The following is a 25348-nucleotide window of genomic DNA, read 5'->3' as shown; positions in this document are numbered from 1 at the left end:
AAGGGTCCCAGAGGAAGCAGCTTCTCAGGTTTTCATTGTTTAGAGTCAGGAATAGAGCCACACATTGTGTGTGGGCTCAGCTGGGACTGAGTGACTTTCCCCAAACAAAAGGAAATCTATAAGGACTCTCAGAGGCATTTTCATTCTCCCTGCCCTACTTCCCTTTGGCCTAGAACATCAGGTCCACAAACAGAGGAACAAACAGAGTTCTGATTGTTCAGAAGTGGGATGCATGCCTGACAGCAGCCTGCCACCTCCAACCACAGCTAAGACACCTTCCTCCAGTCCTAAAACCTCAAGTGAAGCCTCCATGAGGTCAGCTGGTGACTGTCTCTGTCCCTGAAAGACGTGTCTTCTAGGCCACATTAATGGAGTCATCCCATCTAGCCACACCCCCATTAGGGGTCCAATAGACTCAGCCCTGGCATAGGCAAGGGATGTCCCCTTTCAGTCCTGAAACTCCCATGGGACCTGTGGTAACATTTCACAGTCTGATAGCCAGTGAGTGTGGGCAGCCCATACATCTTGGGAGACATACAAGCCTTTCCACATCTCTCCTCAGTTTAGTGGTAGGACTTTAGGCAGGTTCTATAGCTGGCTGAACCTTGATTTCTTTGCCTGAACAATGGAAGAAACCAATGCTGACTCAGGGGTCATTAAGCCTTCCATGGGAGGGCTAGATGCTCTTTAATAAATAAAAGCCAGCACCTCCTCTCTCTCTGCCTCCACTTTCCAAACTTCTTGTTCTCCATCTTCTTTTAGAGACTGCACCCTTCTCCTTTCACTCCATCATAATACCCGCAAGGGGAAGGAAGCTTTCTTCAGCCCCCCAGTCTCCCCTTCTCCTTTTTCTGCCACCCCACCCCTTTGCTTTATTCTCCTTCTCCTGAAAACATGTTCTTGGTGTCCTGTGGCTGCAAAACACTACCCACACAGCAATAGTATCATCAGGGTGTAAAGTAAAGACTTTAAAAGCTGCTGGATCCTATAGCAGAGGAGTGGTCAGAGGAGGTATATAAGCAAGTTAATGGTGTGTGTAAGTTGGGGGGAGAGGGAAATCCCTGAACTGGAAGGACCCAACCAATGGGAATACAACAGTGAGTGGGCAATGGCCTGTGAAGCCCTCCCCTCCTGGAGCTCACATGCAGGTGGGCAGGCAGAAGGGCAAGTTGGAACAGCTCCATTAATGCTTCAAAAGGGACCCTTCAGCAGGGAATGTTAGATCCCCCAGAGAGGGCTGGACTATTTTCATGGCCAGTAGCTATTGGAATCACTAGTTATAGAATAGCCAGCATAAATGGGGGCTGTGGGCTGAGGTCCAGGCTCTTGCCAGACCAGCCTCTTCCCCTTTTGGTGATGACAATAAACTGGCAGCAAAGGATTCCAGAACAGGAAGATCACCCTGGCTTTGCATTTTCTCTCCCTCTCCCTGTTCCCTTCTCTTGTACTTTATGGCTCAGTGTTTCCTGGACTCTCAAGATAGAACCCCATGAAGGCAAAGCAATGAAGGTATATCAGCACCAGCTAGTACTTTGCAAAACATGAGGGGCTCATAGACTATTTATGGATCCATTTAGATGAGTCAGATTTTGAGGAATCAGTCAAGACTTGTGTCAGGTGGTAACTCGGGTTCTCGTACCACACAGAGACAGAGCGTTAGGCTCATAGTTATGGGCAGGTGGGCCTCAGAGGAGGAGCACATGCCCTGCTTTCCCTACCTCTTGGGGGGCAGTCAGTGTTCCAGGTGCAGGAATGATTAATGTGACCACAGTTCTCTGTTGTGATACACCCATGTGAATTCCATCACTAAGGCTACAGGGGAAGGAGGTCATACACACACACACACACACACACACACAGGCATACATGTGCACCATAATAAAAACTAATATGAACTGAACACTTACTATCTACCAAGCACTTACCTACACAAGGAGTATTTATTATTATTATTATTATTATTATTATCACTAATAAGTCTGAGTCAAAGACAAGTTAACTGAAGCACAGGAAGTCTAGGCAATTTGCCTTCACACACAGCTAGGAGGTGGTAGAATTGGGGGGAGACAAGCCCTCACTTGTCTGGATGCAGATTCCTCACCAGCTGTGTTGTTTGCCAGGGCTGGATGCACCCTCAGTTTTCCTGTGCCCCGGAACATGGCTCCTGTTAGGGACCACCTGACTACAGCACTCACAGCATCTCACATGCAGTGAGGAAGCAGACTGAGTCCCCAGGTGTCAGCCATAAGACCAAGCAACCAAGCATGAGCAACCAAGCAACTAATGAATAAAACCCCAAATCTCCCACTACTCATAAAACAACTCAAAACTGGAGTCTTCCTCAGACCATGCCAAAAGCATCTTCTTGGACAGGAGGGACATGCCCTGTGATCACTTTGCTCCCAATGCACAAGGCATTGAAAAGCCTTAAATTGGAGGAAGACTGGTGATTTCCTGAAGGAACTTCAGAGGAGCTGAATGCCACTTAGTGCCCTAAAGGGCCCCACTTCTTCCCACCCGCTGCCTGAAGTTCGCCTTTTCTGAACTCACTGTCCAGCTTAAAGGCTCTAATCCTCACAGGAGTGCAAGTACCCTGTGAGGGGAGACACTTTCGGATCTCAGCTATTCACACCACAGTATAGATTGCAGACTATTTCTGGTGAGGAGGTTTTGCTTGGGACAGAGTCTGGAGACATAGGATATCGGAGGAAGATTGAGGACCCAGGAAAGAGAAAGACAGCCAGAAAGAGTCTTGGTCTAGAGCTAATCTTTGCAGGTGGGGCATATTCTCTATATTCTCCTGGATCTTCTGGGATGTCTCCTGAATACACTTGGAGGAGTAAGGGTTGCACACACTGAAGATAAAGAAATGCCACCACTCTCCACCCAGGGAGGCAGCCCATTTCTCCCCTTCCTTCTTTTCTTCTTATTTTCTCTCTGGCCTCACCCAAACCCCATTCCAGTCTCTTTCTGCATCTCCAATTCCTAAACAATACTTGATGTTCTCTTAGTTTGCATTCCCTCAGCTCTTAAGTATCTCTTTAAAGATTATTTTTTTTACTTTTACCACTCCCATGAGCTTGGGCTGTGTAACAGCAGTGTGTTTGTCCTTCTCCCATTCCTGCATCTCAGTCTGTACACCTTGAGGGGTAGAGTATTCTCCCACCCTCTCCCCCTCCAGTACCCACTGCAATGTTTTGCCCTCCACAAGCTGTCAATTAATGCTCACTGGCTTACTCTGGTTTGATTTCAATTGAACCACAAGATTTCCACCCCTTGTCTCCAAGGTAGATGAATTGCCCCAAGAAAGAACCTTAGGGAGGCTGGAGGGGGGAATGGAGACCATCAGAATCCTACCTCCTCAGGTGGACCTGCCTGAATGAATATCTCCTCTTAGCCACACTTGAAACAACCCATCCTGCATCCAGGTTCAGTCTATAAGATGGTGTCAACTCATCTTGTCCTCTATTCAAAGCCATCATTTTCTTCTTTCCATTTCTGGAAGGTGGGGTTTAGATAGGTGTTGAGAATGAGCCACATACCTGGCAGGAAGCAGCAAGGGGTCTGGAATGGCAGATGATTCCTGGTGATCTTAGCTCCCTGCAAAAGACATGACTGTAGTAAAATGTCTTGGTCTCAGATACTAAGGTCCCCTGGACATGAGCTGGTAGCTAAGTTCAGGGGACCAACTCATCTGTGACAGAATTACCCACCCACCCACCTCCTACCTTAATACACATGCTGCTTGCTCTTCTCTTTGCTATATAAAAAGATAGAGAGAACAAAACGAGGAAGTCTCTGTCACATCCTGTCTCTGTGAGAAAAATCATGAATTGAATTTCCATAGACAATATCCCCCTAAGGTCTTAGAAGGAGGGGAAAGGTAGCTGGGAGCTTTGCAGAGACCGTGAATTGCAGAGACTCAGAGCAGGGAGAAAATACTCCAGTTGGTTGCCTGAGATTTTTGGGGCCCCACGGAGAGAAGATGGCCATCCTCAGCTAGCCCCTCTCTGTTCAATGGCACAAAGATACAGAGACTGGACTGGACTATGCACTAATGGCTGGTGCCCAACTCTTAACCAGCTATACCCTTCTCTGCATGGCAAGGCAGTAAAGAAGATAGACTTGGAGAAGTTGCCATAAGTAAAACCTGCAAGAGCTATTCACATACAACTTGGAACTAGATTTCCAAGGATTTCTGGAACTGGGATTTCTCTGGGCACTGAACTGGGATTTCTCCAATGGATTGGAGCTCAACAAAGAAGAAGCAAACATACCTCACTCTACCCTATTACCATAGGCCACAGTGCAGCCACCTGGATGTACGACTCCCTGATATCTTTCCTAAGGGGCAGGTCAGAGCTGGGACATAGGGTACCTCCAGTACAGGCAGGATGCTCTCAAGGACTCCCAGAAATGCCTGATGTTTGGGGAAGGGCCTGTGCAGGAGCCAGGGCTTTGAGTAAGTGGAAGTGAGAACAGTGGAAGTGAGCTGAAGGTGACATTCCATGTGCAGGCAGGCTGCTGCATGCATCATAGGTTTATGCATGCATAAAAATGTCCTAGGATGGCAAAGGGGCTGTGCAGCAAGCTCAAATGGTGGGTCCATGTCCCTGGAGCTGGAGAAATAGAGGAGAGCTCAGGAATAGATTAAACATAAAATGAACATTAAACAAGATCAGGAGCAGGAGCAAAATAATGATGAAGACAAGGGGAAGGGGACAGACATTCTGAGTGGAAAGAGGTGGTTAGCATGTATGGGTAGGAAAAGGCTATGGGCTTGCTCTGACAGTTTATGAAACTCAGCAGAAGGGAAGGCTGACCAAAAAATATGAAGCAAAGTAATATGATTTAGCTCATGTGGAATTTAAAAACAAAACAAACAAGCAAAGGGAAAAAGTGAGAGAGAGAGAATCAAAGCAAGAAACAGATTCCTAACTGTAGAGAACAATCTGATGGTTACCAGAGGAGAGGTGCACCTAAGGGGCGCCTGGGTGGCTCAGTCAGCTGAGCCTCCGACTTCGGCTCGGGTCATGATCTCCCCGTCCATGTGAGTTCGGCCCCGGATCGGGCTCTGTACTGACAGCTCGGAGCCTGGAGCCTGTTTCAGATTCTCTGTCTCCCTCTCTCTCTCTCTGCCCCTCCCCCACTCACACTCTGTCTCTGAAAAATGAATAAACCTTAAAAAAAAGTGCACTTGTGATGATGAGCAGCTGGTATTGCATGGAAACGTTGAAATGCTATATTGTGCAACTGAAACTAGTGTAACACTGTATGTTAACAAACTGGAACTAAAATAAAAACTTAAAGTAAAAAAAAATAGATGGGATCAAGTTGCAAAGGATCTTTCCTGTCACACGGTGAAACGGAACATTGGTGAAACGGAACATTGTTCTACGGACAGCCAAGAGCTATTTTGAAGTTGAAACGACGTGAATTGATTCAGGCTAGAGAAGAAAAATGGTGACCACACTGACAGGCTATTTGGCAACATTTATCTTGACCTTTTTATTGCCCTTCCCCTGGGGTCCTCCACAGTGCCTGGGGAAAAAAGGAACTGTCACAGCAGAAATGCCAAGGCCACAGGCAGAGTCCACTTGTGTGACTCTGGATACAGCCCTGCTGAGATGTGGAAGGCAGACACCACCTGCTACTCCCTGCACATCAGGGTGCATCTCCAGCAAGGACAGGGCCCCGTGCCCCATCCACCGGCTGCATATGGGTACCTCCATTTGAAGTCCTCGGGAAGCACATAAAGACCTGTATCCAAAAAAAGAATGACCTCTGTACTCCCGGAGGCTGTAAGTGGGGAGGAAAGAACTTCCACCTGCCCTTAGACAGTGAAGAACCCACCTCCTTAAAGCTTCTCCGTCAGTTCATTTAAATCAGTTCTCTTTGGTGTACCCTGGCCCTCACCATGGGGTTGTCTAAGGGAACTTGGGGGTGGGCCAGAGAATCCCCTCCACAGCACAAAGGCCACTCTCCAACACCACATTGGGGCACTGGAGGAGATGCAACAAAAAGTCTTGCTGAATTCACAATGAGATGAATTAATCCTCCTCTTCCCAGGAAAGACAGCAAAAGAAATGACAGTAAGAGGGGCTTATGATGAATTTATGAGCACAGAGGCAGGCTTGGGAAGGATGGGGAGTCATGTCTTCTCCTTAGTTTGAAAAAAATCTGTTTTCCCTCATCTTCAGAGTCCATGCAGAAATGTGTGTCACCTCTATCTCCACCTCTCAGACTTCTCTCCTTTTATTTTTGGCCCCTAATCTTCACCAGTCAGCACCTGCTGCCATCATGCTTTTTCACATGGCATTCTACCCACCTCTTCTCTCTGCCAATCCATGCTCTTTCCCCAAGACCCTGCTCATAACTCCTTCTTCCAGTATCTTCATGGGTGAACTCTACCTCTCTTTGTGTACAAATATCTTCCTTCTCACTCTTCAAGTTGCCCCTCATAGTTTGAACTTGTATAAATGTCTCATAGGGACACATTTGTGTATGTCTTTATGTGGCTCTATTTTCATCTATAATTTTGGTCCCTGGAGTTTAGGGACCAAGTCTCCTTGGCCTTTGCCATGTTCTCATACACCAGCAAATTACTCCTTACAAAGGAAGCTAGTCAGTTGTGTGGATTGACATATGAAAGAAGAGACAATTATTAACAAAGATGGATTTTGCTCTGTACTTTCAGGGGCAGAAAGAATGGATATGCTAATTTCTCATTGCTTGCTCCCTCTGCCCCTCTCAGCCCAAAGCATGGCCCCCTGAGCTTTCCTCATTACATAACTTCCTTTGTTGTTTTCCAAAAGCTCAGACTGAAAGTCGTGTGCCTGTCAGCCAGCATGAACCTGATGAGGGAAACAAAGGCAACAAAAATGTAGCTTGAATTAAATCTCCTTACAGCTTGCAGCCCACTAATAGACACCTGAAACATGCAGAGTGTGACCTTGCTCGACCAACTCATGGCTGCCTTACCTCCTTAATGTTTTTGTTTTATCAAAGACTAAAAGTAATTTTATCTTAACAGTAGCTAGCCTCTCAAGGTCCTGAAAGTCTTGTGTTCAAATTCCTAAGTGACTTAACACTATCCCTAACCCCCACTAACTTAATCAGTCACTCCTCACAACCGCAGTGCAGTTCTTTCTGCCCACAGATCCTGTCCTTGTGCTTTAATAAAATCACCTTTCTTGTACCAAAGACTTTCAAGAATTTTTTCTTAGCCTTTTGCTCAAGAACCCCATCATACTCACCACTGTACATTTGTCATACAGATGGTAAAGCACACACACACACACACACACACACACACACATAGAGTGAGAGAGTGGGATAAGTACACTGTCTGCTCTCTGAGTTGCAGGCACACATCCTTAGCTGGGTCCTGGGAGGAGGGAGGGGTTTGGAGCAGCAAGGGCTTCACACACTGCCCAACAAGCCTGAAGTCTACAAGGTCAATGGACATTTCTGGGATAACTTGAAGAGTGTTGCCCTAAGGCATCAGCATTGGGCACTCCCACCTCAGAAGACTTTCTTTGCAGTAGAGTTAGCCAGCATCCTCTCATAATATGCAGAACTGTGTAGAATGGGAATTGGTTGTAAAGAAGCCATCAGCTGAATGCAGGCCCTTTGAGAACAGCATTCACATGAATCCTTTCCACTTGGAGGAAGGAAGTAGATGAACTCTGGTTACTATACTTTGATTATGCTTTTTCAGAGAGTTGGTCCAAACTTAGAGTTGGACAGAGACTGAATTATATAAGGAGGTTGTAATGAAAAAAAAAAAGATCTGATCTTAAAGATGGTGCTCCACATTCATGGACATCAAACATGTGATTCTTTCTGCAGTAAAGAGAGAGCTCTATTATGTCATATACACCAATGCTGAAGAATTCTTTTATTCCTAGAATAAATTCTACTCAGTCCTGGTGTAGTACTTTTACAATATTCTTCTCTGTATGCTAATATTTAATATCAGCTTTTCTTCTATATTCATTAGTGAGGTAGGTATGTAATTTCCCTACATTTAATTCTCTCCCCACCACCACCCCCAGTATTATTCTCATCAATTTGGAGTAAAGATTATGTGGCTGGGGCACCTGGCTCAGTTGGTGGACCATGTGATTCTTGATCCCAGGTTGTGAGTTCAAGCCTCACCTTGTGTTTCTTAAAAATAAAATTATAAAAAAAAAAAAGATTGCACAGCAATCTTAGAACAAATAATGAAACTTTCCACCTTCTTTGCCAAGAATTTTTTTTAATGCACCACAGAACTGTTGGTTTTCTAGCATTAACTCAGGGAACCATCTGGACAAGAGCTTTGGGGACAATTGATGTGTAACTATTGTAAAAATATATTCAGTATCTGAATAGACCAGAATTGACAGATAAATCAATTTTGGTCATTTATATTTTCCTGGAAAATTATTCACCTTACCTGTATTTTCATATTATTGGTTTAAGTCCTCTGCAGAGCTCATCCTTGCTTGCAGTGGTGGAGTGTTTGGACCTTTAAGTCTGATTTGATCTGTTTGTTGAAGTAAACTTGGAAAAAAATGGGTGGAGCATGATCTCAAAAAAGGAGAAAAGGAAAAGGAACATTAAGAAAAAAAGAGAATAAAAAAATATAAGGCTTATTCCAAAGAAAAAGAAAGAAAAAAACTAAGAAGAAGAAAGGAGAAGAAAAGGAAAAAAAAAAGGAAAAAGAACAGAATAAAGTGTGGTCAAAAGAGAGAGAGAGGGAGAGAGAGAAAAGGAAATGGAAAAACAAAAAGAAAGAAAGAAACATGATCCTGATTCCAAAAGAAAAAAAGAAGGTGAAAAAATAGGGGAAAAAAAAAGAGTTGTCTGGTTTCTGTGCATGGGTGTGGGAGGTGGGTGCTGGCTGTGCTAGTTTGGAGATGAGGCCAGCTGCGTTGGCTCAGAGTCAGTCTTGCCCCAGTAAATAAGCAGCTGCCAGGCTAGGAGGGGCAGGTAAGTGAGTCCTGCCTCCAGTGGGGGCTGTTGTTTTGCTCTCTGAGGTCCCACCATGTTGGTGTTGGGGGGAAAATGCCACCATCCCAATCTTTCACTCCTAGACCAGGATTTTCAAACCTGCTGTTCAGGCAGCCCTCACAGAATAGTGAGGGCAGTCAGCTCACTCAGCCCCACAACTATCCTGTATTTTATCTTTGGCATATGGCTGAGATTCAAAACCTAAATTCTTAAAGGACCCAGCATGGCATGGATCTTCTCCCCTTGTTCAACATAGAGTCTCTCCACCTTGCTGATGAAAGGCCTTTGCCTGGCACCTGCAGGGTCTTTTGTCCTTGTGGAGTCAAGAAACCCTCTTCCAAAAGTACTCCACAAAGGCGACTGTTCTCTCCCAGTGCACCTCAGAGATGTCTACACCTCATTATGCACTCTGGGGCCAGCTCCCTCCTCCCCAGAAGTGCACACCACAGCTCCACTCCTGAGAAAGTCACACACTTCCAAAACCTCAGAGTTTGAGCTCCAAAAGCTGTTTGAAAAAAAGAACTGGAACACTCAGTACTTCTCCCTCCCCAGTCCATGGTCCAGAGAGGTTTTTCCTCTTGTACTAACTCAATGCCACACTCTCTCAACCCCTCTCTCTTTCTAGCCCTTCTATCTCTACAGAAACGGTTCCCTCCCCTTTGTGGCACGGCCATTTTTCTCTCCCCCAATTCACTTCCACATACCTCACACCTGCCAAGCTATCTCCCTTCCACTGTGGAGATCATTCTACCAGTCCTTAGATCAATATCCTAGGTGTTCCAAGTAATCAGACCACGGTAATCAGACCAGTTCAATAGAACTGTGTTTGAGGGATGAAGAAAGCCCAGGGTCCCCCTACTTTAGCGTCTTAAGCCTTCTCCTGTATATTCTATATATATAGTGTATATAACCCCTTATCAGAAATATAATTTGCAAATGCCTTCTCCCATTTGGTAGGTTGTCTTCTTGTTTTGTTAATGGTTTTCTTTGTTTAGCATGAGCTTTTTATTTTGGTGTATTTTCAATAGTTTGTTTTGCTTTTGTTTCATTGCCTGAGGAGACATATCTGGAAAAGTGTTGTTGCAGTCAGTGTCCAAGAGATTACTGCCTATTTCTTTTAGAAGTTTTATGGTTTCAGTTATCAAATTTAGCTTTTTTTTTTTTTTTCAGTTACCGCAAAGGTACTTTGTTTTCTACCCAAGTTTAGGCATTTCATCCATTTTGAGTTTATTTTTGTGTATGTGGTTTTAGAAAGTGGTCCAGTTTCATGCTTTTGCATGCAGCTCTAGTTTTGTCCTCCCAAATTTATTGAAAGTACTATGTTTTTTCATTGTATATTGTTGCCTCCTCCTTTTATATAAATTAAATGATAATATAAATGTGGAATTTTTCTGTGTTCCACCGATGTGTCTATTTTTTTGCGAGTAGTATACTGTTCAGATTTCTATAGCTTTCTAGTGTACTTTTAAATCTTGAATTGTAATGCCTCCATATTTTTTTCTTCTTTTTCAAGATTGCTTTGGTTATTGGAGATCTTTTGTGATTCCATATGAATTTTAGGATTTTTTTTTAGTTCAGTGAAAAATGTTATTGGTGTTTTGATAGGGATTGCACTGAATCTGTAGGTTGCTTTGGGTAGTGTGTACATTTTAACAATCTTTGTTCTTCCAATACATGAGTCAAATATATTTTTATTTGTTTGTGTCATCTTCAATATCACATAGTTTTCAAAGTATAGGTCATTTACGTTCTTGATTAAATACATTCCTAAATTCTCTTTCTGCTACTTCATTATTAGTGTAGTGATATTCAATGGATTGCTGTACATTAATTTTATATTATATAACTTTATTAATTTTTCAATTCTAATATTTTTAGCGGATTCTTTAGAGTTTTCTATACATACTGTTGTTCCTTCTGCAAATAATGATGGTTTTACTTCTTCCTTAGCAATATGGATTAATTTTATTCTTTTTTTTGTCTGATTGTTCTCGCTAGGACTTCCAGTACTATTTTCAACAAAAGTGATGAGTGTGGACATCCTTATTTGGATCCTAATCTTAGAGGAAAAACTTACCTTTTTTCACCATTGAGTGTGGTGTTAGCATGGGCTTGTCATATATGCCCTTTATTATATCAAGGTATGTTTCCTCTAAACACACTTTGTTGAGAGTTTTTATTATAAACAAAGGCTTTATATTGTCAAATACCTTATCTGCATCTATTGAGATGATCATATAATTTTTATTTTTCCTCTTGCTAATGTTATATATTACACTGATTGACTTCTGAGTATTTAAGCACTTTTGCATCTCTAAAATAAATCCCATTTGATGGTGGTAAATTATTTTTTAATGCAGTGCTGAATTCTGTTTGCTAATATTTTTTTGAGGATTTTTTTGCATCTATAATCATCAGAGATTTGGGGCTATAGTTTCCTTTTATTTTGTTTTTGTAGTGTTTTTGTCTGGTGTAGGTAACTGTAATTTTGGCCTTGTAGAATTAATTTGTAAGTTTTCTTTCCTTTTCTATTTTTTGGGATAATTTGAGAATAATAAGTACTAACTTGTCTTTAAATGCTTGTTGGATGGGGCACCTGTGTGACTCAGGTGGTTAAGCATCCAATTTCAGTTCAGGTCATAATCTTGAGGTTTGTGAGTTCGAGCCCTGCTTCAGGCTCTGTGCTGACAGCTCAGAGCCTGGAGTCTGCTTTGGACTCTGTCTCCCACTCTCTGCCCCTCCTCCACTTTCTCTGTCTCTCTATCAAAACTAAAAATAAACATTTTAAAAAATTTAATGTTTGGTAGAATTCACCTCTGAATCTACATTGTCCTGGAGACTGTTTTTTGAGAGATTTTTTTTATTACTGATTCAATTTCATTATGAAAAAATTGAAGTTTTCTATTTTTTTCCTGATTCAGTTTGGAAGATTATATGTTTCCCATAATTTATCAATTTATTCCACATTGTTCAATTTATTTACATATAATTTTTCATGTATTATGAAAGGAGGAAAGAGGAAGAAGAGAAAGTGCCACAGTATGTGTTGGAAGACTTATTTGGACATTCTTTTTCTTTTTTTTTTTGTCAATTTATTTATTTATTGTCAAATTTACTTACATACAACATCCAGTGCTCATCCCAACAAGTGCCCTCCTCAATGCCCATCACCCATTTTCCCCTCCCCCTGCCCCCCCCCATTCACCCTCAGTTTATTCTCTGTATTTAAGAGTCTCTTGTGGTTTGCTTCCCTCCCTCTTGGACATTATTTTTTTCTTAATTGTCTGTTTTGGTGATTTTTTTCCCCAGTAGCATAAAGTTTACTTCAGTTCAACTATACAAACACCTATGAGTCCTTTATATGGCCATTACTATTATTGGTGCTGAATATAAGATAGGCTAAATTATGATATTTACAGAATAGTAAAGCAAAACACAGAACAGTAAAGCAAAAAGAAGAGGAAGAGGAAGAAGGGGAAGGAGGAAAAGAAGGAGAAGAAGAAGAGGAGGAAGAAGGAGAAGGAGAAGGAGAAGGGGAAATGCATGTATCACGGGAGTATGGGAAATGGGTACACATTATTACATTATTCTGGCATGATTGAGAGTATGTTGTGTGAGATTTCTTGATGATGATGATGATGATGATAGATGATGATAGATGATAGATTGTAGATAGATATAGATACTCAATTTGATGTAGAAATAATGTTGAGACTGTATTTCTAAGACTTTATACAACATAGGTTTACTGATTAACTAGGTGAAATAAAAAAAATGGTGATGATTTTGACTATAGCATAAATAACATGGATGGTGTGAGGTCTTTTTTTCTAGATGTACAAAATTCATTTCTTCTTTTCCACTATGATGATTGCACTTTCCATGCATGTTACTATTAAATTATGTCAATTTTTACAAGTTGGCATTGGAATCTTAGCCAACACCTTCCTCCTCTTCCACATCTTCACATTCCTTCTGGATCACAGACCTAAGCCCACTGACCTGATCATCTGTCACTTGGCCTTTGTCCACATAATGAAACTCTTCACTATACTGTTTTTGTTGTCTAGAGCTGTTTGAATTACCAAACTTTCTGAATGATTTCAAATGTAAGGCTTTATTCTACACGAGCAGATTTGATGAGAGTTCTCTCCATCTGCATCACCTACTTCCTGAGCATAATCCAGGCCATTACAATCAGCCCTATCACCTCCTGGTTGGGTAGATTTAAACATAAATGCACAGGGGCGCCTGGGTGGCGCAGTCGGTTGAGCGTCCGACTTCAGCCAGGTCACGATCTCGCGGTCTGTGAGTTCGAGCCCCGCGTCGGGCTCTGGGCTGATGGCTCAGAGCCTGGAGCCTGTTTCTGATTCTGTGTCTCCCTCTCTCTCTCTGCCCCTCCCCTGTTCATGCTCTGTCTCTCTTTGTCCCAAAAATAAATAAACGTTGAAAAAAAAAATTTAAACATAAATGCACAAATAACATCTTCCATTCCTTCATCATCTTGTGGTTTCTCGGTTCGTCTCTCAGTATTAATCCCATCTTTTTTACAGTTGCATCTTCTTTAAAATTTTTAAATATTTTTTTTTATTTTTGAGAGAGAGAGAGAGAGAGAGAGAGAGAGAAGACGACTGAGCACGAGTCGGGAAGGGACAGAGAGGGAGACACAGAATCCGAAACAGGCTCCAGGCTCTGAACTGTCAGCACAGAGCCCAATGCGGGACTTGAACCCATGAACTGCAAGATCATGACCTGAGCCAAAGTCAGACCCTTAACCAGATGAGCCACCCAGGTGCCCCTACTGTTGCATGTTCTAATGTGACCCAGACCAGTCTACTGAAAGTCAGTAAATACTGTTCACTTTTCCCTATAACCTCCAGCATCAAGGCACTGTTTTTCACTTTGACATTATATAGGGATGTCTACTTCATAAAAGTCATGCTTCTCTCAAGTACATACATGGTGACTCACTTGTTCAGGCATCAGAAGTGGTGCCAGGACCTTCACAGCACCAGCCTCTCCTCAAGAGTCTCCCCAAAGGAAAGAGCCAACCAGACCATCCTGTTGTTGGTGAGTTTCTTTGTGATTGTGTATTGGGTGGACTTCATCATCTGTAATCCTGTTATGGGTGTGTGTCACCATCATCCTAGATTGCCAGAAGATTTGGGGCAATGTCTATGCCACTGTCAGTCCTTTGGTACTAATTAGTTCTCACAAAAGAATAAAAATATGTTGCAAAAATGTGGCAAAATTACAATCAATTTTAAACAACTTATTCATGAAATAATTATCCAAAAACTTATTTTCTCTTTAATAAATTTTTATTTTATACACTAAATTCTTTGGTATTTTGTCTATGTGTATATGTTTAGATATTGCCTAACTCGTGTGTAATTGTTAAACACTCTAGCTTTTTAAATTTTCATATCACAATATCACAATATTATTAATTTCACAATGCCATTCTTTATTTACTATGCCATTTTTATATAATTATATTTAAACTCATTTTTGTGCCCTAACTATTGATGCAAAAAAGAAGGTAGAGTTAGTCCACAGTCTTGATAAAATCCAAAATGAAATGGGATATTTCCCTATTTGTTTTTATTCTGTACTTTCTTTGTCCCAAACAATAAATATGAGTAGTAATCACAGAAGTGATAGGTATATGGGGCGCCTGGGTAGCTCAGTTGGTTAGGCGTCTGACTCTTGGTTTCGGATCAGGTCATGATCTCACCGTTCATGAGTTTGAACACCACATCGGGATCTGTGGTAATAGTGAAAAGCCTGCTTAGGATTCTCTCTCTCTCTCTCTCTCTCTCTCTCTCTCTCTCTCTCTCTCTCCTGCTCTCTCTGCCCCTCCTACGTCCTCTCTCTCAAAAAAAAAAAAAAAAACTTAAAAGAAAAAGGAGTGGTAGGTATATTCTTCTTCCTACAATTTTATAATCTGTGACAGTGGTACTCATAAATTGCCCCCAAAGTCTCATTCTCCTACATTATTACTCTTTGTTTTTCCATCTCAATTTGCACGGAAACTTAGAAACAAAGAATACTACCAATTAGAATTAAATTCCTACATAGGTACAAATAATCTAAGTAAACTCGGGAGGGGATAGAACACATGAATAGACCTGTAGCAAGTAAAGAGATTAGGGAAATATTTCACAAAGAAAAACCCAGACCCTATGGGCTCACTGATAAAGTTATCAAACATTTAATAAGGAATATTTACCAGCCCTTTATAAACACTTCAAAAGTGGGGAAGAACTGGGAAATTTCCCAATTCATTTACCAGTTTATTTTATGAGGCCAGTTATTATCCAGATAATAGAACGAGCAACACCATCACAAGTAACCTACAGACCATGTATTTCATGAACATAGGCACATCCACTTTCCAAAAATAATGTGTAAACTGAATCCACCAGTGTATAAAAATAATTACACATTATGAACAAGTAGGATTATCTTTAAAATGTAAATTTGGTTTAAAATCCAAAACTCAATTAATGTAATGCATAATATTGGTAAATTATAGGACTGAAAATAATTATTTCAATAAATATAAAAAACATTTGACAAAACAAAGACCTGATCATTTTATTTTTATTTTATTTTATTTTTCCCCAAGTTTTTATTTAAATTCCAGTTAGTTAACATACAGTGTAATATTAGTTTCAGGTATAGAATTTAGTGATTCATCACTTACATACAACACCCGAAGCTGATCATTTAAAAACCCTCAGATAACTAGCTGTATAAGGGAACTGTTTATATCTACCAAAGCACATCTAAGAATCATGTACAGCTAATGTAATATTTAATCATGAATAAACAGGTGTTTTATTTTTTTATTTTTAAAGCTTATTTAAATATAGTAAATAAACAATGTTACATTAGTTTCAGGTGCGTAACATAGTGACTCAACAACTCTATATGTCATTATGCTGTGCTCACTACAAGTATAGTTACCATCTGTGACCATGCAACACTATTAAAATACAATTGACTGTATTCCTTCTGCTGTAACTTTTATTCTCATGACATTGTGTGACCAGGAGCTTATTTCTCCCACTTCCCCTTCACCCATTTTGCCACGCCCCAACTATCTCTGTCTTGGCAACCATCACTTTTTCTCTGTAGTTATATGTGTAATTGTACTTTTTGTTTGGTTATTCATTTCTTTTGCTTTTTAGATTCCACATATAAGTGAAATTATATAGTGACTTATTTCATTTAGCATAATACCCTCTGGGTCCATCCATGTTGTCACAAATGGCAAAATTTCATCCTTTATTATGACTGAGTAGTATTCCATTGTATATCATGTGAAATGAAGATCTATATTACATTTCCCTTATCCATTCTTCTACTGATGGACATTTGGGCTGTTTCTGTTAAAAGGATTGCCCACCACAATCAAGTGGGATTTATTCCACAGATGCAAGGATGACACACAGTCACAAATCAATCAATTTGGTAGAGCACACTAAAAAAAACAAATGATAAAATCATATGCTCATTTAAATAGATGCAAGAGATACCTGAGTGTGGTTTTGATTTGTATTTCCCTGATAAGGAGCGACGCTGAACATCTTTTCATGTGCCTGTTGGCCATCCGGATGTCTTCTTTAGAGAAATGTCTATTCATGTTTTCTGCCCATTTCTTCACTGGGTTATTTGTTTTTCACGAGTGGAGTTTGGTGAGCTCTTTATAGATTTTAGATACTAGCCCTTTGTCCGATATGTCATTTGTAAATATCTTTTCCCATTCCATTGGTTGCCTTTTAGTTTTGTTGGTTGTTTCCTTTGCTGTGCAGAAGCTTTTTATCTTCATAAGGTCCCAGTAATTCACTTTTGCTTTTAATTCCCTTGCCTTTGGGGATGTGTCGAGTAAGAGATTGCTACGGCTGAGGTCAGAGAGGTCTTTTCCTGCTTTCTCCTCTAAGGTTTTGATGGTTTCCTGTCTCACATTTAGGTCCTTTATCCATTTTGAGTTTATTTTTGTGAATGGTGTGAGAAAGTGGTCTAGTTTCAACCTTCTGCATGTTGTTGTCCAGTTCTCCCAGCACCATTTGTTAAAGAGGTTGTCTTTTTTCCATTGGATGTTCTTTCCTGCTTTGTCAAAGATGAGTTGGCCATACGTTTGTGGGTCTAGTTCTGGGGTTTCTATTCTATTCCATTGGCCTATGTGTCTGTTTTTGTGCCAATACCATTCTGTCTTGATGATGACAGCTTTGTAGTAGAGGCTAAAGTCTGGGATTGTGATGCCTCCTGCTTTGGTCTTCTTCTTCAAAATTCCTTTGGCTATTCGGGGCCTTTTGTGGTTCCATATGAATTTTAGGATTGCTTGTTCTAGTTTCGAGAAGAATGCTGGTGCAATTTTGATTGGGATTGCATTGAATGTGTAGATAGCTTTGGGTAGTATTGACATTTTGACAATATTTATTTTTCCAATCCATGAGCAGGGAATGTCTTTCCATTTCTTTAAATCTTCTTCAATTTCCTTCATAAGCTTTCTATAGTTTTCAGCATACAGATCCTTTACATCTTTGGTTAGATTTATTCCTAGGTATTTTATGCTTCTTGGTGCAATTGTGAATGGGATCAGTTTCTTTATTTGTCTTTCTGTTGCTTCATTGTTAGTGTATAAGAATGCAACTGATTTCTGTACATTGATTTTGTATCCTGCAACTTTGCTGAATTCATGTATCAGTTCTAGCAGACTTTTGGTGGAGTCTATCGGATTTTCCATGTATAATATCATGTCATCTGCAAAAAGCGAAAGCTTGACTTCATCTTTGCCAATTTTGATGCCTTTGATTTCCTTTTGTTGTCTGATTGCTGATGCTAGAACTTCCAGCACTATGTTAAACAACAGCGGTGAGAGTGGGCATCCCTGTCGTGTTCCTGATCTCAGGGAAAAAGCTCTCAGTTTTTCCCCATTGAGGATGATGTTAGCTGTGGGCTTTTCATAAATGGCTTTTATGATCTTTAAGTATGTTCCTTCTATCCCGACTTTCTCAAGGGTTTTTATTAAGAAAGGGTGCTGGATTTTGTCAAAGGCCTTTTCTGCATCGATTGACAGGATCATATGGTTCTTATCTTTTTTTTTGTTAATGTGATGTATCACGTTGATTGATTTGCGAATGTTGGAAACCACACTCAGGTATCACCTCACGCCAGTCAGAGTGGCCAAAATGAACAAATCAGGAGACTATAGATGCTGTAGAGGATGTGGAGAAATGGGAACCCTCTTGCACTGTTGGTGGGAATGCAAATTGGTGCAGCTGCTCTGGAAAGCAGTGTGGAGGTTCCTCAGAAAATTAAAAATAGACCTACCCTATGAGCCAGCAGTAGCACTGCTAGGAATTTACCCAAGGGATACAGGAGTACTGATGCATAGGGCCACTTGTACCCCAATGTTCATAGCAGCACTCTCAACAATAGCCAAATTATGGAAAGAGCCTAAATGTCCATCAACTGATGAATGGATAAAGAAATTGTGGTTTATATACACAATGGAATATTACGTGGCAATGAGAAAAAATGAAATATGGCCTTTTGTAGCAACGTGGATGGAACTGGAGAGTGTGATGCTAAGTGAAATAAGCCATACAGAGAAAGACAGATACCATATGGTTTCACTCTTATGTGGATCCTGAGAAACTTAAACAGGAACCCATGGGGGAGGGGAAGGAAAAAAAAAAAGAGGTTAGGGTGCGAGAGAGCCAAAGCATAAGAGACTGTTGAAAACTGAGAACAAACTGGGGGTTGATGGGGAGTGGGAGGGAGGAGAGGGTGGGTGATGGGTATTGAGGAGGGCACCTTTTGAGATGAGCACTGGGTGTTGTATGGAAACCAATTTGTCAATAAATTTCATATAAAAAATAAAATAAATAAATAAATAGATGCAGGAAAATCATTTGACGAAATTCAAAATAAGTTTATAATAAATACTCTAAACAAAATAGGTTTGGAGAGGACATACCTCAACATAATAAAAGCCATATACAAATTACCCACAGTGAAAATCATCCTCAATGGGGAAAAACTGAGAACTTTCCCCTAAGGTAAGGGAGAAGACAAGGATGTCCACTCTCACTACTTTTATTCAACATAGTACTGAAGTCCTGGCCACAGCGAAAGGCACCCATAGTAGAAAGGAAGAAGTCAAACTGTCACTATTTGCAGATGGGATACTATAAAACCATTAAAAATAACAAGTGCATGTATTTTATGCTACAGTTTATGACCAAGAGAAGAATGTCCAATTACACCACTTCTATCCAAAATTATACTGAATAGAATACCATGTAACATGAAGAAACAAATGGCTTCCAGATTGGAAACCTATGCAGATGACATTATCTTTTACATACTATTTGCAAGGTTAATCAGGAAAAACCCACTAAAACTAACAAGTTAGTTGTACAAATTGGAGTATAGAAGAGCAACATACAAAATTAGTAGAATTATTATACACTAAGAATAAAAAATCTCAAAATTATATATTTTTATTTAAATTGTAGTTAGTTAACATACACTGCAATATTGGTTTCAAGAGTAGAATTTAGTGATTCATCACTTACATACAACACTCAGTGCTCATCACAAGTGCCCTCCTCAATACCCATCACCCATCTAGCCCATCTCCCACCCACTTCTCTCCATCAACCCTCATTTTTTTCTCTATCACTAAGAGTCTCTTGTGGTCTGTATCACTCTTATTTTTCTCCTTCCCATATATTCACCTGTTTTGCTTCTTAAATGCCACATGAGTGAAATCAGATAGTATTTGTCTGTGAGTGGCTTATTTCACTTAGCATAATACATTCTAGCCCTATCCACATCATTGCAAATGGCAAGATTTCCTTCTTTTGGTGGCCGAATAATATTCCATTTTATATGTATGCCACATCTTCTTTATCATTCATCAGTCGATGGACATTTAGGCTCTCTCCACTGTTTGGCTTTGTTGATAATGCTGTTACAAACATCAGGGTGCATGTACCCCTTTGAATCTGTATTTTTGTATCCTTAGGGTAAATACCTAATAGTGCAATTGCTAGGTCGTAGGATAGTTCTATTTTGAATTTTTTGAGGAACCACCATACTGTTCCCCAGAGTGGCTACACCAGTTTTAGAGGGCTCCCCTTTTTCTGCATCCTCACCAACACCTGTTATTTCTTGTGCTGTTAGTTTTAGCCATTCTGACAGGTGTTAGTCAGTATCTCATCATTGTATTGATTTGTATTTCCCTGATGATGAATGATGTCAAGCATCTTTTCATGTGTCTGTTAGCCATCTAGATGTCTTCTTTGGAAAAATGTCTATTCTTGACTTCTGCCTATATCTTAACTGAATTATTTGTGTTTTGGGTGTTGAGTTTAATCAGTTTTTTATACATATTGGATACTAACCCTTTATCAGATATGTCACTTGCAATTATCTTCTCCTATTCTGTAGGTTGTCTTTTAGTTTTGTTGACTGTATCATTTGCTGTGCCGCAGCTTTTTATTTTGATGAAGTACCAATAGTTCGTGTTTGCTTTTGTTTCCCTTGCCTTCAGCGAGATGTCTAGTAAGAACCTGCTATCACTGAGGTCAAAGAGGTTGCTTCCTGTGTTCTCCTCTAGGATTTTGATGGCTTTCATCCATTTTGAATTTAGTTTTGTGCATGGTGTAATAAATTGGCCCAGTTTCATTCTTCTGTGTGTAACTGTCCAGTTTTCCCATTACCATTTTTTGAAGAGACTGGCATTTTTCCAGTGGATATTCCTTCCTGCTTTGTTACAGATGAGTTTACCATATAGTTCTAGGTCAATTTCTGGATCCTCTATTCTGTTCCATTGATCTATGTGTCTGTTTTTGGGCCATTACCATACTGTCTTGATAACTACACCTTTGTAATATAGCTTGAAATTCGGAATTGTGATGCCTCCAGTTTCATTTTTTCTTTTTCAGGATTGCTTTGGCTATTCGGGGTCTTTATGGTTCCAAAAAAAATTTAGGATTGTTTGTTCTAGCTCTGTGAGAAATTCTGATGGTATTTTGATAGAGATTGCATTAAAGCTATAGGCTGTTTTGGGTATTTAACAGATTTATTTAACATTTACCTGTCTATCTGTTTATCTCTCTATCATCTATTTATCTATCATCTATCTATCATCTATCTATCACATGTCTATTTGTGTTTGTTTTTCCAATACATGAACATGGAATACTTTTTTATTTCTTTGCATCCTCTTCAATTTCTTTCATTAAGTTATAGTTTTCAGCATACAGATCTTTTACTGTTTTAGTTAGGTTTATTTCTAGGTATCTTATTGTGTTTGGTGCAATTGTAGATGGGATCAATTCCATGATTTCTTTTTCTTCTGCTTCATTATTGGTGTATAGAAATGCAGCACATTTCTGCATGTTGATTTTATATCCTGCGGCATTGCTGAATTCATGTATTAGTTCTAGCAATGTTTTGGTGGAATCTTTTGGGTTTTATACACAGAATATCATGCCATTAGCAAATAGTCAGGGTTGACTTCTTCCTCGTTGATTTGGATGACTTTTATTTCTTTATGTTATCTGACTGCTGAGGCTAGACTTCCAGTACTATGTTAAATATGAATGGTGAGAATGGACACACTTGTCATGTTCCTGACCATAGTGGAAAGGCTCTCAGTTTTTCCCCATGGAGGATGACATTAGCTATGGGTCTTTCGTATATGGCCTTTATGATGCTGAGGTATGTTCCATCGATCCCTACTTTGTTGAGAGTTTTTATCAAGAATGAATGCTGTATTTTGTCAAATGCTCTTTCTGCATCTATTGAAAGGACCACTTATGGTTCTTATCTTTTCTTTTATTAACGTGGTGTATCACTTTGATTGGTTTGCAAATATTGAACCAGCCCTGCAGCCCAGGAATGAATACCACTTGATCATGATGAGTAATTCTTATAATGTACTGTTGAATTCGATTTGCTAGTATCTTCTTGAGAATTTTTGCATCCATGTTCATCAGGGATACTGGCCTGTAATTCTCCTATTTAGCTGGGTCTTTGGTTTTGGAACCAAGGTAATGCTGGCTTTGTAGAGTGAGTTTGGAAGTTTTCCTTCCATTTCTATTTTTTGGAACATTTTGAGAAGAATAGACATTAACTGTTCTTTAAATATCTGGTAGAATTCCCCTGGGAAGCCATCAGGCCCAGGAATCTGGTTTGTCGGGAGATCTTTGACAACTGATTCAATTTTTTTGCTGGTTATGGGTTTTTTCAAATTTTCTGTTTCTTCCTGTCTCAGCTTTAGTAGAGTGTGAATTTCTAGGAATTTGTGCATTTTTGCCAGATTTCCCAGTTTATTGGCATATAATTTTTCATAGTATTCTCTTATAATTGTTTGATTTCTGTAGTGTTGGCTGTGATCTCTCCTCTTTCATTTGTGATTTTATCTATTTGGGTCCTTTCTCTTTTCTTTTTGATAAGTCTGGCTAGGGGTTTTTCAGTTTTGTTTATTCTTTTGAGGAACCAGCTCTTGGTTTTATTGATCTGTTGTACTGTTTGTTTTTATTTCTATATCATTTTTTTCTTCTCTAATCTTTATTATTTGCCTTCTTATGCTGGCTTTAGGCTTTATTTGCTGTTCCTTTTCTAGATCCTTTAGGTGTAAGGTTATACTGTGTATTTGGGACCTTTCTTGCTTCTTGAGACAGGCTTGAATTGCAATATACTTTTCTCTCAGGACTGCCTATGCTGCATCCTAAAGGGTTTGGACTGTTGTGTTTTTATTTTCATTGGTTTGCATGTATTTTTAAAATTCTTCTTTAATTTCCTGGTTAACCAATTCATTCTTTAGTAAGATGTTCTTTTACCTCCATGTATTTGAGTGTTGTCCAAATTTTCCTTGTCGTTGACTTCAGCATTTATTGAACTGTGATCCTCCAGAATAGAGCCTCTCCATCCTGCTGATGAAAGGCCTTTGTCTGGTACCTGAAGCGTATTTTATCTTTGGGGAGGCAATAAACTCTTCCAAAAGTACTTCTGGAAGGGGACTGTTGTCTCTCAGAGCACCCCAGAGGTGTCTACACCATGCTATGCACTCCAAGACCAGTTCCCTCCTCCCCAGGAGCATACTCCATGGCCTTGCTCCAGAGAAAGTTGAGCACTTCTAAAACCTCAGAGTTTGAGCTCCAAAAGCTGTGCATGGTCCATAAACATTTCTGCAGCCATGGGTCCCAACTCTCAGCACCACCTCTGTCAGTGCCATCTACTTTCGTGCCCCCACTCACTTTACCTTGGGTTCCACCAACCACTTAATAATCAGATCAGGGGGGCAGGCTTAAAAGCAACAAAAATGATAATCTCATGATTTTTAAAACTCTATAACTGTTCCTTTTGTCTCTGATATTAATGTGCCACCCCCTTTCTTCCTTCCTTCTCTCTTTCAAAGTATTGCTAAAAAGTTTATTTTATTGGGGGCACCTGGGAGGCTCAGTCACGTAAGCATCTGAGTTTGGCTCAGGTCATGATCTCACTGTTTGTGGGTTCGAGCCCCACATCAGGCTCTGTACTGACAGCTCAGAACCTGGAGCCTGCTTCAGATTCTGTGTCTCCCTCTCTGTCTGTCCTTCCCTTACTTGGCTCTGTCTCTCTCTGTCTCACAAAAATAAATAAACATTTTAAAAATTTTATTTTATTGGCCTTTTTAAAGAAAAATCTATTGTTTTATTGAAATTATTTCCTATTTCTTTGATAGCTGTTTTTATCTTTAAGATTTTTTTTCTTTCATACTTTTGGGGGAAGACATTTTATTATCCTTGTTCTGACATTTTGATTAATATGCCTGTGACCTCATTTATTTTGTATTTCTCCTGCTTTCTAAAAATGAAATGTAAGTCTAGTCATTATTCTCTATGTATCCTGTAGACCATATCCCACATATAGTTTATTAATTGCTGTTTATTATCAGTAGTCTGTAATTGTAGTTTTGTTTTCCTCTTTAATAGAAGAATTATTCGGAAGAATACTTTTTGATTGTCCACCCCTTTGTTTATAAACTTTCTCTGTGGTCTTGTTTTAGATATTACTCTAAATAAGTTACAATATACTATTTGTTTAATGTTTATTTATTTTTGAAAGAGAAAGATAGACAGAGCATGATCAGGGAAGGGGCAGGGAGAGAGAGAGAGGGAGGCAAAGAATCTGAAGCAGTCTCCAGTTCTGAGCTGTCAGCACAGAGCCTGATGTGGGGCTCAAACTCATTGACCATAAGATCATGACCTGAGCCGAAATCAGATGCTTAACCGACTGAGCCACCCAGGCACCCCTTGTTTGTTTGTTTGTTTAAATTCAAGTTAGTTAACATACACTGTAGTGTATTTTGAACAGTGTCTGGCATATAATTGGTGTCTGCTATTTCCATCATTATTATGATCTATTATAAGAACATAAGATTTTTTTCTGCCACAAGATAAAGTCGTCATATTTTAATAGAACTTAATTTGTCACATTTACTGTGGTTACCGATTTTTGACTTATTCTCCTCTGTCTTACATCCCTATGAAACACACTTTCTTCTTGTCTATTTTCTTTCCTGACTAGATGGGTCATGGAGTTTTTCTTCCTTCGTGCCCCCTCTAGTGGTGTGAAAGCTCTATAACCTATTTTTATCTATAATTACCCTTAACAATTTGTACATCTATACATATTTTTTCTCAATGTCTAGAAGTGCTGGTCACTTCTGAATGAGAAAAAAATATTGAGCTTGCCTTTATTTAGCTTCCCCTCCTTTCTGCTTTTTCTCCTCCAAACTCCCAGGTTTGGTTGAAATCATCCAAAAGTTTTATTTCAGATGATTTTATAATTTTCCTTCCATTGTAGAAACTTTTTTCTAGAAATTACACTAAAAATTACAGGTGCATTAGCAGCAGTTATAGTAATAATCACCATTTGGTAAATTTTGTTCATCTCTGCTTCTTGTGTTACATGTCTCATCTATCTTTTTTTTTAAGTTTATTTATTTGTTTTTTTTCCCAATATATGAAATTTATTGTCAAATTGGTTTCCATACAACACCCAGTGCTCATCCCAAAAGGTGCCCTCTTCAATACCCATCACCCACCCTCTACTCCCTCCCACCCCCCATCAACCCTCAGTTTGTTCTCAGTTTTTAAGAGTCTCTTATGCTTTGGCTGTCTTCCACACTAACCTCTTTTTTTTTCCTTCCCCTCCCCCATGGGTTTCTGTTAAGTTTCTCAGGATCCACATAACAGTGAAAACATATGGTATCTGTCTTTCTCTGTATGGCTTATTTCACTTAGCATCACACTCTCCAGTTCCATCCACATTGCTACAA

General features: G+C 39.8%; 2 protein-coding genes across 2 annotated transcripts in view; one reads left to right on the top strand and one right to left on the bottom strand.

The window, feature by feature from the left end:
• BTNL9 (butyrophilin like 9) overlaps positions 1–3707 on the bottom strand; it is a 35350-nt gene extending 31643 nt beyond the window's left edge. Inside the window, exon 1 of the mRNA XM_043584884.1 lies at positions 3543–3707. The gene's annotated coding sequence lies outside the window, so the exon portion shown is untranslated. The remainder of the gene's footprint in view (positions 1–3542) is intronic.
• A 9154-nt stretch (positions 3708–12861) lies between these two features.
• LOC122479339 (vomeronasal type-1 receptor 90-like) overlaps positions 12862–25348 on the top strand; it is a 33536-nt gene continuing 21049 nt past the window's right edge. The window contains 7 exon segments of the mRNA XM_043573263.1: positions 12862–13059; positions 13061–13132; positions 13134–13230; positions 13464–13557; positions 13809–14099; positions 14101–14216; positions 14219–14254. Coding sequence (XP_043429198.1) covers positions 12862–13059; positions 13061–13132; positions 13134–13230; positions 13464–13557; positions 13809–14099; positions 14101–14216; positions 14219–14254 — 904 coding nt within the window.

Source organism: Prionailurus bengalensis, chromosome A1 (assembly GCF_016509475.1).
Source record: "Prionailurus bengalensis isolate Pbe53 chromosome A1, Fcat_Pben_1.1_paternal_pri, whole genome shotgun sequence".
In the NCBI taxonomy this organism is placed as follows: Eukaryota; Metazoa; Chordata; class Mammalia; order Carnivora; family Felidae; genus Prionailurus; species Prionailurus bengalensis.
Note: the sequence above shows the minus strand (reverse complement) of the source record. Positions and strands in the feature narration are given on the sequence as shown.